Source organism: Argiope bruennichi, chromosome 9 (assembly GCF_947563725.1).
Source record: "Argiope bruennichi chromosome 9, qqArgBrue1.1, whole genome shotgun sequence".
Classification (NCBI taxonomy): Eukaryota; Metazoa; Arthropoda; class Arachnida; order Araneae; family Araneidae; genus Argiope; species Argiope bruennichi.
The window spans coordinates 50,524,081-50,538,823 of NC_079159.1; the positions used below are offsets into that span (position 1 = coordinate 50,524,081).

A 14,743-nucleotide genomic window follows, 5' to 3' on the forward strand; every position below is an offset into this window, starting at 1 on the left:
CAAATTCTTATTTCAATAAAGAACTACTGAAATGTACAAATGTATAGTTTTAACAGAATTTGAAATAAAAAGTTTTGCTTTAATTCAAGTGAACAAACTATTCAATAATTAAAAGTTAGAATTAAAGAAATTCAAAAATATATCATTTATTTATTTAATTTTCTACTAGTGTTCATCTTCTAAATGTAATGGAACATATCCATCTTAGTGCAATAATAATATATTTCAGAAGAAAAAAAAATAGAGTTGAACAAATCTTGAAAATTACATCTCTGTTTTTAATATATGATGTGATATGATGATGTGAAAAAATGTATATATACGATGTATATATATGATGTGAAAAAAAAAATAATACAAATGCATATAATTATTTACTTTTATTAAAACTTTAGGAACTGTGTACTAGCTCTAGAATTGTTCTGATCATTTAGCTATGTTTCCCAGCTAGGATGTGTGTTTCAAAATTCGTTTTGTCTAACTCAACACGAGTATTTAATGATTGAAAAAGTTGCCTCGTTAAATAAGAAAATTTAAATTAGATAACTATTTAAAATCAATTATGGGTATGAATAAGAACAATCAGACATACATAATTTGTTGAAAGTGAAACAACAGAGCCAAACTGATAGCAAATAAATTTTGAAGTGCTTTATGATTATAATAAATTCAAGAAATTTAAAATGCAATATAGATTTTTATATCATGTTATTTTCAAATAAAAATTATTTTTAATTTTCTTCTCCTAGGTTCTTATGATTCTCAGTGACATAACTTGAATTAAAACCCACACTTCTTAAAAACTCAAACTGCTCAAAGACAAAAATACCTTAAACACATTTCATATAAATCAAACTCAATCAAAAGATAGGAATACATCTCTTGAATTTCACATTTTATTTTAAAGTGTATCTTTAAAATGATATCAAAATTATGTAATTCTAAAAAAAATGATTTTATTGGAATACTGCTTGATCAATCTGTATTGAAATTGACTTCATTCTTAAAATGACTGAATAGAAATACACACACATATAGACCACCAAAGTAAATGAAACATTGTATTTACCACTGCTTCAATATCTGAACCATTAACATCTTTCAGAAAAAGATTTTCCTTTGCAGCATCATCATAAGGAGGATAGGTATCAGGTTCTTCTATATTAGACACACCAGGAGACTTGGAAAAAAAAATATAATGATAATCTATATTGATGTTTTCAATAAAAACAATCATAACTTTTACAGATATGAACTTCTCAAATGCTTATAATGCAAATTGTTATACAGTTTTTTTCCCACACATTTTTTAGTTTCTTAAGAAACAAACATACTTTTCGCAGTATAAATTTTGTGATTCATCATATATTTATTATGCATACATAATATTTATAATAATATGTAATAAATACATAATATTCATTTAATTTGCTTTTTTTCAATGTATATATATGTGATTTCAAGTTTCTAATTTTTTTTAAGGAATTTTTTTAAAAAAAATTGTGAACAATAAGGGGGAAACATTTCTCTTATGGATTATGCATAGAAAATTGTTTGCAAAACAAGTAAATAAAATAATCTAGTTCAATGTACAATGGTTCATATAAATATAAAAAGCAATATAATTTTTAAAAATTCTAAATAAAAATTATTTTTGTTAAGAAATTAAATTTTTCAGTAATTATAATAGAAGGCATTTTGGCAGTCATAACTTCATATAATGCATTCTAATCATTTATTTCAATTGCTATGATATTTTTCAGAGAGCTTTTCCATCTGACTGCTTTTAAATTAAAATTTCATAGCAAATGTGCTAAATATAGAAACCTTATACTTTCAAACATAATATTTCTAACTAATTTTATTAATTTTTTTTTTATTCTGCTTGATGAACTTTATCCAGCTTGGTATACTTAGCAAACAATATTTTATATTAAGCACAAGCAGCTTTAAAAATAATTATAATATCCATTTATTTTAATTTTGTACAATATCCTATTTTAAAAATATTTTAATATATGAAATATATAAAAATATGCAATACATAATTGCTATGAAACAAATATCTACTATAAATATTTCTTTAAAATATTTTAAAAAACAAAACAAAATAGAGAGAAATCTACTCTTTCAAAACTTACAAACATTCCTACATAATGCATTCCTTTTTTATGAAGATCATCAACAAATTCAGGAAGACCTTTAAAGTTTACAGGATCATAAGTAAAAGTCAAATGTCTGTTCATGAAATCAATATCATGCCACTGAACATCCTAAAAATAAAAATAAAAAATATGTATACATTATTTTTGCAAAATGAATGTTTCAAAAATATAATTGTATTAAGTACAGTCAATGATGAATTAAATTAATATGAAAGGAAAGGAGCTATGTCTCATAATATCTGGTTTACTATTACACTTCATAAAATAGTTCTGAATTCCACCCTAGCATATTTAAAAGTAAATGATATATCTAAAAAATTTCAAACACTCAGAAATTAACATTTTATATGATCAAAATTAATATTTAAACAAGTTATTTAATATCTTGGGTACTTTCAAAATGTTGTCACTAATATGTTCAATGGTAGCTTTGTACATGTTGCAATATGAGTGGCTACTGATTATAACAATGTTTAATAGAATACATTTATGGGAATTTCTCAAAATTCCATTAAAAACCTGTTTTAAAAGATACACACTTTCAATAATGCATATTTCATTTATGAAAAAAATAAATATATAACCAATATTATTTATTTATTTATTACAAATGCACAGAAGATTGGCTATGATGCCATTAGATCTCTAGCCTTCCAATATTTCTGAACTATATTATTTTATAAATAACAAAAATAGAATTAAAAATATTTTTTTAAATTCATCTTTCTATACAATATTAAATTTTTAAAAATAACTATATTTGCAAAATTTAATGTACATTACATAATAACCTATGAAGAAATTTATAACACATATTTATACAAATTAAATTTTTCTTTATTGAGCTAGAATGAAATATTAGTTGCAACTATGAAAATGATTTGAGTTTTTCTTCAATGTGAAATACAAGGTTGCAAAATATGCTTTAAACACATCTTAAAAATTCATGAAAAATAGAGAGAAAAAATGGTATCATTGAAAAGATAATTTTTTTGAGATTTAAAATGAAATAAAAGTTACTCTTATGCTCACTATTCTGGAAGTTAATTCAGAAAAGCATCAACATTTTTTAAATATATATAAACCAAGTTTGATAGTGAAATTTTTTGGTCTGTAGAGTGCCAACACATACAAAAAAAAACATAGTTATTGTTATCAGTAGTAGAGATTTTATTTTCCAAACTAGAAGACATTCAGAGTAATTTTAAGCATACATCCGACATACTAAATGAAGACATAATGCAGCTTTTTAGCTGATTTGTTTTCAAATGTAATTATTTGACCAAAGAATTGGAGGCAAAAAATTTCAAAATAAAAGATAAAACCTTCAATAAAAGAAATGATAACATATTTCTATCTAAAAATATGTTTTGTGTTTATTCATACCTCTAATAAATTTAATTTAACTATCAACAGAGTAAGCCTAATAAGTAGTGAATTTTAAGCAATTCATTATAAATGGATATTTAAATCTCAGAACGTGAACCATAAAAAATGGCCAATTTTAATAATTTGGTAATTTCTGAGATCAATAATAATAGTGTTTCATAAAATTCATATGAAAATAAAAATTAAATCTACACTAAATTTATAAATAATTTTTAAAGTAATTGCTTTTAGCATAATTTTTTATATTACTGGAAATATATATAAAAAAATATGCAACTTGAAAATTACTTTTAAACTAATTCTTACAAAATTGCTACAAAACTATTTGAAATACAAGGTAATAAATGTAATAATTTATATTTTAAAGGTATACATTAAAAAAAAATAGAGGAGTAATTAAAGAAAAAAATATTAATTTCAAAAATGAAATTTACTATAGGAACTCCTTTATCTAAATTTCTCTGCAATGTTTCATTTGTTTTAGCCAAACTGCCATATCCATATCGACAAAGATGGAAACCTAAACTCCAATATGGAATCATGAAAGGACGACCAACAATGCCAGTATATTGCTTAACCACATCTGCAGGGGTAGGTCCCAACATAATAAAAAGATCTAAAATTCCACCAATTGTCCGTAAACTTATTGCAGGGGCTGGCTGCAAAACAGCATCTAATAAAGAGAAAAATAATAATGAACATTAATTTAAATACTAATGAAATAAGATTTTTATACACATTTAAAGTATTGTTTATTTTTATGAAATATATGATGCAATAGATGGTTGTTAAGTTAGATTAATAGCTCATTTTGAAGCTTTGTGAAAACAATTTTGGGAATAGACTTTATAATTTTGAAATGTAGTTAGATGAAGAGAATGATAGTCCTGTTCTCCAAACTAACACTAACACAAACTAACCAAACGAACAGAAGTTTGGAACTAATAAAAGCCTTAAAGTTAAACTGTAATCTAATACAAGCCAGTGAGATAACAGAAAAAGAAATATTTAAAATAAAAAAAAATCAGAACAATAGAGTTTCTGCATTTACAATTTTAAAATATTATTTACATTCAATTTTTTTTTTAAATACAAATTTATTTTATTCATTCTGGAGGCTTTTTATATGTAATTAAACTTCAATATGATATCAGTTTAAAGCTTGCATTTTATAAAATTTAGCCAATTGAAAACACAGATTTAATCATTACTTTAAAATTATCTCAAAAGAAATAAAATAGTATCAAATAAATAATAAAATATCATAAATGTAAATTTAGTACTCAGTAATAAAAAGGAAAATGCAAGAAAACATTGAAAAATTATGTATTTCTAAATTACAGTATAACATGATTTTTTTAAAGTATAACACATTAAATTTTTTAACAATGATTTAATAAATACTAAAAATAATTTTCAATGAATAAGGTGATAAACACTGACAAACTAAATTATTAATATGTGTCCTTTCTGACAGTAACAGAATGTTCAGAAAGTATTTCTTTTAAGAAACATTTTGCTTACAAGACAAAAACTGAAAATAAGTAGCCTTCATATACCAAAACCTCTGTATTAATAATCTAAATGAATTTAATAATTCAAATAATAGTTAAATATAAGAGTTCAAGACAAACAATGTACTACTTTGATTTCTCTGATCGGAAAATTAATTCAAATACTAGGAGGAAAGTTTCAGACCAGTTTTTTTACATACAATTTTATTAGATAATTAATTGTTGCATTACAAGAAATTAGATTGATTTATTTAGTTGAGGATCTCAGCATAAGATATACTGCAACTAGAAATTGTTTTATTTAGTTGAGGCTCTCAGCATAAGACATGCTGCAACTGGAAATATAAACAAAATATTTATTGCTATCATTACTATTGCCACAATTTGATGTTTTGCATTTGAATCATATAATCACATAATGTAATATAGTAATTCTTAATACCAATCACTGATATAATTATAAAAAGAATTGCTTAAATAGTCCTTTGCCTATCACTTACCCATAGCATTACTGTTCAATAAGAAGACTCCATTAGCTTTGCCATCATCTTCCAAAACCATATAGAATGGATGACTACCATATAAGTTTCTGTGTGGCTTTCAAAAATAAGAAAAATAAATTGCATTTCTAAAATATAAATCAAAATGTGAACATTTTTATATAAGAAAAAAGAAACTGGTAATATTTTTTTTTTTTTCATTTGTGCATTCATTACTTTGATTATATCATGTAATAAAACTACCTTTTAATTGTATCGATAATTGCATCTGTATTTAATATATCTTGGTTAATGAATGTTAAAACAAGTTCAATGTCACAAATTCAGTAATGTCATTAAAAAATTAATAATAATTTTCCATAAATTATATTCTTAAAATGTAGTTTTATTTCAATAATCCAATTTTAAAAACTTAGAAAATTTGTATACTTCTATAAATATATGTCTAACTGATTGATAAAAAGTATTATTTCAGTAATCTGAAGTTATGATAATTACTTAGACCAATTGAATCATATGTTACCAAACATCCCAAGAATAAAAGATCAAGAAATCTTACTAGCATTGTTTTAAGACTTGATGCTATATAATACCAATATGAATTCTGAGAATAATGATTTGTTGGTATAAAAACATAATGTTATATTGTTTAAATCCTTAAATTGTTTTCTTCTTCTCTCCTAATTACTAAGTGTAGTGAAATTAAGTCTTTTTATATATTACTGTTAAATTTTTAAAAAGGCATTTTCAATTAGCAATATTTGTTTCAATTAAAAAGCAATATTTGTGGTATGAGTTTTTACCCCAGAAATAGCAAGTTAAGAACCCTTAAATTCTAGAATCTACTATATAGCATTTTGCATTTACACATAGAAATACAATATATTATTGATGAATATGATTCCAAATGTGTTAAAAATCTACAATTTTAGCATAAAGACAATATACAAAATTTCATTCATCTAGCTTATGCTTTTTAGTTATGCATTCATATGCACATGCAGAAATGTAGACACTGTCACTTCTTCCAAAAGGTATATGCCAAAATTAGATAAAATTAAAGGAAAAGATAAATTCATATATAAATTAAAAATAAATCATGGAAAATATATAAAATATGTGAGTGGAAATAATATATTGATAGTAATTTACCACTGGTAAATCTCCTTGGTTAAATATTGTATATCTTGCCCAGTTAAAGGATCGGAGAAGTCCTTCCTTTTGTTCCCCTAAACCATACAGATTTGTTGAAGAAGTTGAAGATGACAGATGAAGAAATTGGTCACTGAAAACTAATTGGGTCAATTTTGTCCTGAAGCTGTTAACAGAAAACAGAATAATATTTTTAAAACTAAATTTATTATACAAGAATATTAATTATTTTGTTATCTTAAATGCTTTCTTCATCTCCAAAGAAATTAATTTACTATTAGTAGGAGATAATTCCATCCATATAATATAAAATATTAAAAATTATAGAAATTTTAAATAAATATGGTTATAACTGTTCATTAAAAACACAATACAGTCATACCAAAATACATTCAAAATACAGTTATTGCAAAAAGCATTTAGATATTTAAAAAGATAATATAGATATCAAAAATTATATTTACAATACAAAAAAGGTGGCAATCTTGGTTGAACAATCACTTCAAAAATGACATAATATACTAAGAATTCAGGAATGGTCAGTGTGACAAAATAATATCCTTTTCTTCAATACTTTTAAAAATTTTGATCAGCAAGCTATTCTCACATTGAATTAATAAATGTTAACTTAATATCAGAATAAACATTTTATAACCCACACAACCCAACCTACCTAAGGGTGTAAATTTCAAAGATTCAATGGGGGAAAAAAAGAAATTGCAAAATCACACATATATATAAAAATATTAAAAAATAATAGTCCAAACTGGTGAAATACAAAGAAGGATAAAGTTTGTGCATTTTTGCATTGTAGTGTTGAAAGCAAATACCATGAAACTATGGATTTATATATTTGATACTCAACAGTACAAAATTTTACACAGAGAAGACGATTATAATTCCTAATGTTAGAATACTAAGCACAGCAAAATATTAACATAAAATGTCAGAAATAATTTAAAAATATTTAAAAACACCATCATGAGAGCAATTTATTAATTTTTTAGACTTCATTTGTAGAGGCATTCATCAAAATTCTGATTATTTGATTTATGTAATTTAAAAACGAATAACTTATTGAGCTATTCATTTTTGAATTTAATTGTGTTCCTTTAAATTTTATTAAATTTAAAAGAACACACAACTAAATGCATATTAAATATTAATTTATTTAAATGTGGGGGATGGAACATTTGATCTCTTTAGTAACTTTTCTTTTTAAAAACTTTAACGCATTAAATCAGAAGAATGATGCAGGGATTAGTCCCAAACTGTTCTTCAACCAATCTATTGTTGAGTCAGATATTTTCCCCCCTCTCTAAATATCTACAAACATATAAATTCTTGCTAATAACTATAATTAAAGAAATTAAGCTTCAGAATATTTCTCCAGTACTAATTATTTTTCAGTTGTTGTGTTATTATTTTCAAAGTTAGAATATTCCTTCCTAATTTGCTTGCACATTAACATCATGATAATAAATGTTAAATAAAATACTGGTTTAAAAAACGAAAAAGAAAAAAAAAATCACAAATACAAATAAATACAAAATAAAGTGGGATAGAATCAAGTAAAAATAATAAAATGGCATTGGCTGCTACCAATTGTTATAAGGTTAAGTAAATTTCAAAACTTCTATTTTGAAAATAATTGAAATAAAAAAATTTGAGAAAATATCATTCACATTCACAATTAAAGAAATAAGTTGAAAGAATTCTTCTAAAATCAAAAGGGATGAAAAACTTACAGTTTAATAAAGCTATAATCTAAAAAGGGCTGAATGTACTGTATTTCATTTCAAATAAACAAATCTCAAAATAATAAGAATGGTGAGAAATGAAGCATAAATGTTGGGGAAGGCATTTTAAGAAAAGAAATATATAATTTGCCAAATTTATTTTTGGATTTTTAACAGACACAACAAATAATGTTTTACTAACATAACTGTTCCTGTAGCTTTTCGTTTAACAGACAGTAATCCATGGTTATCCAGTTCTACAGAATACAATTCATTTCGTTTATTAATTATGTTGTAATGCAAAGGAAAATCAGGTTCAAAACGCTCAGAATCCTCATCAGTCAGCTAGAAAACAAATTTTAAGCATAAGAATAATAAAAATTGAAACACAAAATAAAAAATCCAAACAAATTATACAATCATTTTTTAAATTAAATAAATAATTTTCCTACATGACATTTCAATAAATTTTATTTATTGGAAAATATTTTAACATTTATTAAAAATGAAAGTGAAATAATATCTAGAAAAATAAAATGAAGAAGGAGCTAAATAGTAAGTTATTAATACATCATATAACAAAAAGAAACTAATGATTATAAAACATGAAAGATCGTAATGAATGCATCTTAATCAAATCATAAAATCCCTATGCATAAAAACAGGCTGCAATTTAAAACAAATAATTAAATATTTATCATTAATTATAATATGCAGTAAATTTTATTAATATTCCTTATATGATAAATAATAAAAAAATACAAAAAAATTATTAAACTAATATTCTTTAAGTATACTTAATTCTGGTTATTTATTACTGAGAACTTAGGGAAAAAATTAAACTTAATATGTCAAATATAATTTTTATAAAAGTAGAAGTCTTCAGAATTATTAAAATAAAAAATCCAACAAACCTATTTTCTCTAGGGAATGTGATAAATTAATAAACCATTTTTATTAAAGATCCAACATGAGTAGCCATATAAGAAAACATGAAATGTATCTTAATTAAACAATGACAGTAAAATTTTAAATTATTGTAATTACATTTTCTAAAATTATGTGAACATACAAATAAGAATAAAGTATCAGCTCTTTATTCACATATTATTTTTGTTGAATTATTGATTTCATATATAATAAAAGAAAATTAGATTTATGAGTTTATCATATTCATGGCAATTATTATTATGACAAGGCAATTATCCTTGTCATTACAGAAAAAATAATATTTACTCTAATTCTGAGGGTAGCATCGTCGATAAAGGTTATATTCAAATGAACATTCTGTGCATCGTTTGGAAAGCCTGATGGAATTTTTCGAGTCAAAGTTGTTTCAATGTGATCAGAATCTTTTGTTATGTTTCCTATTTCATATCCAATGAAATTCTTTGAAAAGAAGCACGATGGAACACCCAAATAGGGCGAATTTATTAAATCCAAGTCTTGGACAGTAAGATCCGAAGCTGGTATGTAACAACAACCTCGCTTTAGACATTCTGTTTTGGAAATTGGTCGATCTGGATGGCAATCAAATTTTTCTACATCCGGTACTGAAGAGCATACTAAATCAGGTTTGTCTCCACCTTTATCGTGACTTTTGAAAGATTCTCCGTTTATTAACCAAAATAACAGCGTCCCGATACCAGTACCAACTATAACGATAGCACAGATATAACATATTTTTCTTTTTGTAGAAGTAGATGATTTTTCTTCAGTCGTAAAAGAACTAAAGTTTCCTTTATCCATGTTTGTATTTGAAGTTCAAAAAGATATTAAAAAATAATATCAATCCGTAATCGCTCCGAAATTTTTAATCAACTGATTCTCATCCATATATCAAACAATAGGGACAGAAGACAATGGTTCTCCAATTTTTGAATATTTCTTTGAAGAGGCATGGATTGTGATAAATACAGGTAGAGCAACCCTGATTTATTTTTATCAGTCTTTATCAGCCTTATTATATCTCTAATTTAATATTTACATTTGCCAGCTGCTGTTTCCCCTACAATGTCATTCAGAAATTTCATATCTAGCAGACGAAATTTTTGAACTTCGCGGTCGCAGTCATTGCTAATTACCGCATTCGTTTACTTATCGTGTGTGATCAAGATTTAGCCAGTTAGTAACATAGTGATAAGCACTTAATACTTAAGAAGGTGAAGAATATCTAAGAAATTTGGGGCGCTTTGTGAAATTATTTGAAATTTTTGAATGATATCATATTCAGTCTACTCACAATAATATGCATGTAAACTAACGAATGAAAAAATGAAGAAATTACGTGTATAGCTTTTACTCTAATAATGATATTTAGTTTTTTCTGGTTTATTAAAAAACGATGAAAGTGAGAAGAAATATAAAATGTATTGATGTCAGTGATACAAGTATTAGAATTTAGCTCTGAAAAGTATTCAATCAGCATTTAAGAGATAAGCTATTATCTGTGCGGCATAATGCTCCAATCTACACCCCCCCCCTAAAAAGATATTGTTATCAATGGGATTATATGACAATAATGTCATGGTGATAACCATTTAAAACTATTCTAACTCCATCTTCTCTAAAAACAATGCTGTTTCCTTCGGAAAATTTCGAAATGATCATTGTTCAATGTAAGATATTAACTTTCTAATTTCGTACATTATATAACATTACTATTTTATCATCAAGGAATTCACTTATAGAATCATAAAGGCAGTATGAGCACTTTGTGTAGTCCCTGGGGAAAAAAATAATACATTCTCTGCACACACATATATATATATATATATATATTAGAGATAGGCGACGCGCTAGGATAGAACCTGGTACCTTTTGATGAGCAGTCCAGTAACTTAACAATGATACCAAAACGATCGTTCGGGTAGAAAAGTTGTTAACTGGCTTATATGCTATTCACCACAATATGATTGAGACTGCAAAAAAGTGCCTAATTAAAGAAACATAGAAATTATTAGAATTTGGAATGTTCTATCTATAAATTGCGACATGCCTGATGTAAAAATCGTTCCAGACGGAGTGGCCGTTTCACGTATAACTACCAAATTTGATGCATTGTTATTTCTTGGGTAGAAGTAGAACTTTCAAAATTTTAATTAGGTTTTTAATTTAAAATAAATCAGAATTTTTACGTCCTTCTTCATTAACTTCGCACCATCTTTATACCCTTTTACCCCCCCCCCTCTTTATATTCTTCTAATGTTTCCTCCTATTTTAATAAATTTATAAAAATATCCTTAAGTATATTTGTCAATATATGATGCTTCTCATTGTTTTAGCTTCTGAACTTTGAAGTTCTATGTGACAATCTGATATATATTTTTTTGTATGAGCGTTATCAGTGGTACATAATTTTAAGAGTAACTTTAAAAAAAGAAAAGAAATAAAGCTAGATGAATAAAAATCACAACATGATCATGCTACGATGCTCCCAGAGTCTCGAATCCTTTAAATTCCTTATGAGCATACTACAGTTTTATATATTGTCGATGCTTCAGAGATGATAATGTTTGTGTTATTTTATTGGCAAAACATTCGGTATTTATTTTTATTTCAATAAAAAGATATAACATTTACCAGATCTGAAGGAACAATATTTACTGTAATAAAAATACTAAAAATTTATTAAATAAAAATTTCTATCATTTGAAAATTTAATTTCAAGATATTCGTAAGAATACGTTAATGATACTGATCTTTTAAAACTTTTGTCAAGTATTTCCATTTCCAGAGTTACTTATCTTGCATTAATCTCATATTTCATAGGTTTAAATTTTATTTTTCAGTTTATAAATATTAAAAAAAAGGCGAAAATTAAATCAGTTACGAAAACAAAATTAAAAAATGATTATAAAAATTGAACTATCATTTAGGAATTCAAAGCCATTGTTTGAGATAATTATGACATTTTTTTATGTAATTATTTGTAACTTGGATTTGAAAAAATATATTATATTTAAGAATTTTTAGAGTTTGTGTGACCTGTGGATGTACAAAATGTTTTTTCTGTTGTATTTTATCGCTGATTTTTGCTGGTTAATTAGAAATTTTATCAACTCGTTTTCTAGATTGAAATGAAAGAAATATGAAATTATTTATCTTTTTACCTTTTGGTATATAAAATATGTAAAGAGAAAGTATTGTAACTGTCAGCATTTCGATTTTGATATTTTGATGATTTTTCATGTTTAATGTTTGTCTGTCTTGTGGTTTGGATACAAGCGAACTCAATAACTAAAAAACGCATAGAATTTGATAAGAATATTTTGGAACACGTGTTTATCATCTAAAATGCAGATTCAGAGAAGAGTTTGCAGAGTATTCGTCATGGCTTCGGCCGTCAGTCGATCTGTACTTTCGCATATACTATGTAAATGCACTAATTCAAATCGCAATAATTTACATACATTAAATTTTGTATGTAATTTTGTGATTGCAATTGTAACTCTATACCAATTCTTGGTTTCAGCTCGTCGAAAAAAACGCGTTTAAAATACAAATTCGAATATTAGCGAATAATTAACACAAAGTAAAAACTTCTGCCAACATTCGCAATCTAGATTCCAGGCAAAAGTCGATATTTAACAACCATAGTTTGTTAACGCCATACTTTTAATGTATAAATGTTAGTTTTCTGTAATAAACTTCAAAATACACCATTTTCATGGAAGAAAATAAAAATCTGAGCACTCACAGTTCTGCTCAAGGTCCACAGTTTTATGACTATTGAGGATGGATAACTTATTTTACAGAATAAATAAGAAAATTATGGTGAGACAACTTCCACTGGTTTATAAAGTAAAAAAGAAATATTTATTTTTAAAGTGGTTTCCTGTTTGCAAAAGCAAGCTCTAAGATTTTTATAAAAACTATTTTTCAAAGTTTCCTTTTTTTTTTTTTTTTTTTTTTTTGTAATTTTAAAAATTGCATTATAAAATAACTTATTATTGTGGAACTTAAAATGTAGTATAAGGAAATAATTTCATATGTCTGGAAATACACTTTACAAATGCTTGAAAATGGAAAGACACTGCATAGAAAGGATGGAATCGAAACCATTTCTTTTTATAATTGTTTAATTTATTTGTAGTATTGCTTATAATTTAATCTACTAGAAGGATCTGCAGATGGTGAGGTGATGCATGCACTACACATAATAATGTACTGGTTGAAATAATGGGTTATAAAATCTCAGTGAGTCATCCTTCATTAAGGTGTTCAGTTGTTTGACGAGGAACTTTTTTATAGCAATGTGTTTGATCTTCTCGTTCTGTCACAATATCAAAAATGTCTCTTAAGGTTGTAGAATCAGAGATATCTTGCCTGATAGCTGAGCCTCTGAATGGGGACGGCATTATACTATCCAGTATATTACCCTATGCATTGTATCGCTATGCCAGCTGCAAAATAAGCTGAAGTTCAGTTCTAAACTATGCCACCAAGAAATTCTGGTTTCACAGAAAAAAAACGGGAAAAAAAGTTTTATTTTCATATTGAACACAATAGCAACAGCTGAAGATAATTGCATTTTTTATCTTCAACCGTTTAAGAATTTATTCCGGAATTCCGATTTATTTACTTTATTTTTGTCACATTTTTAATGCATCTTAACAAGGTTTTATAAAATCTACAAATACGTTGATGTAACGATCACAGCAGAATTTTTAAATAAATTTCACTAAGTAAAAGTAATATGTCTTTTCCTAGTAACGATTATCAAAACAATCGATTAACAAAAGAACAATAGCAGAAAAAAAATATGTGGAATTTTCTACTGAAAGCTTTATTATGCTTATAAACAGAATTCTTTTTAGGATTAGTAGAATTTTTTTTCAGAATTTAGATTTTTTTTCTTTATATTTCTTTTACACAGAGGAAAAAGAATATACTATAGTCACTTCGAACAATGACATTTACTACAAAAATCAGGCCGAAAATTCTGCACGATTGTCTTTGCAGTATATAATGAAAAATCGATTTTTAACAATCGGACGTATCGTATAATTAAAAATAAAAAGATAATATTATTATTAGTTATATTTAAATTGAATATAATCAAATTGTAATTAAAAGAATATAAATGACTTTATTGGTGCCAGGCTTATCAACCGCAATTCCGCAGATGATAAACCTTAATATGGTATTTTTTTTTCTCTTTAACGTATTTCTGGCTTAACGTATTTCTCGTTACTCACACTTGAAAGAATGTACCATTGTATAATTCGGCGACGTTTAATCCGGACATTCTCTATAATCCAATAGGTTTTCTCCTTTATGTG

The 14,743-nt window shown here is 25.5% G+C and overlaps 1 protein-coding gene across 1 annotated transcript in view; it reads right to left on the bottom strand.

Annotated features, from left to right (window-relative positions):
* The window catches only part of LOC129983835 (lysosomal alpha-glucosidase-like), a 37,788-nt gene extending 27,306 nt beyond the window's left edge, over positions 1 to 10,482 (bottom strand). The window contains exons 1-7 of the mRNA XM_056093494.1: positions 9,696 to 10,482; positions 8,662 to 8,804; positions 6,721 to 6,886; positions 5,569 to 5,665; positions 3,989 to 4,227; positions 2,142 to 2,273; positions 1,070 to 1,180 (exon numbers count right to left, since the gene is read on the bottom strand). Of these exons, the coding sequence (XP_055949469.1) occupies positions 1,070 to 1,180; positions 2,142 to 2,273; positions 3,989 to 4,227; positions 5,569 to 5,665; positions 6,721 to 6,886; positions 8,662 to 8,804; positions 9,696 to 10,208 (1,401 nt within the window). The 5' untranslated portion in view covers positions 10,209 to 10,482. The remainder of the gene's footprint in view (positions 1 to 1,069; positions 1,181 to 2,141; positions 2,274 to 3,988; positions 4,228 to 5,568; positions 5,666 to 6,720; positions 6,887 to 8,661; positions 8,805 to 9,695) is intronic.
* Positions 10,483 to 14,743: the final 4,261 nt, after the last annotated feature.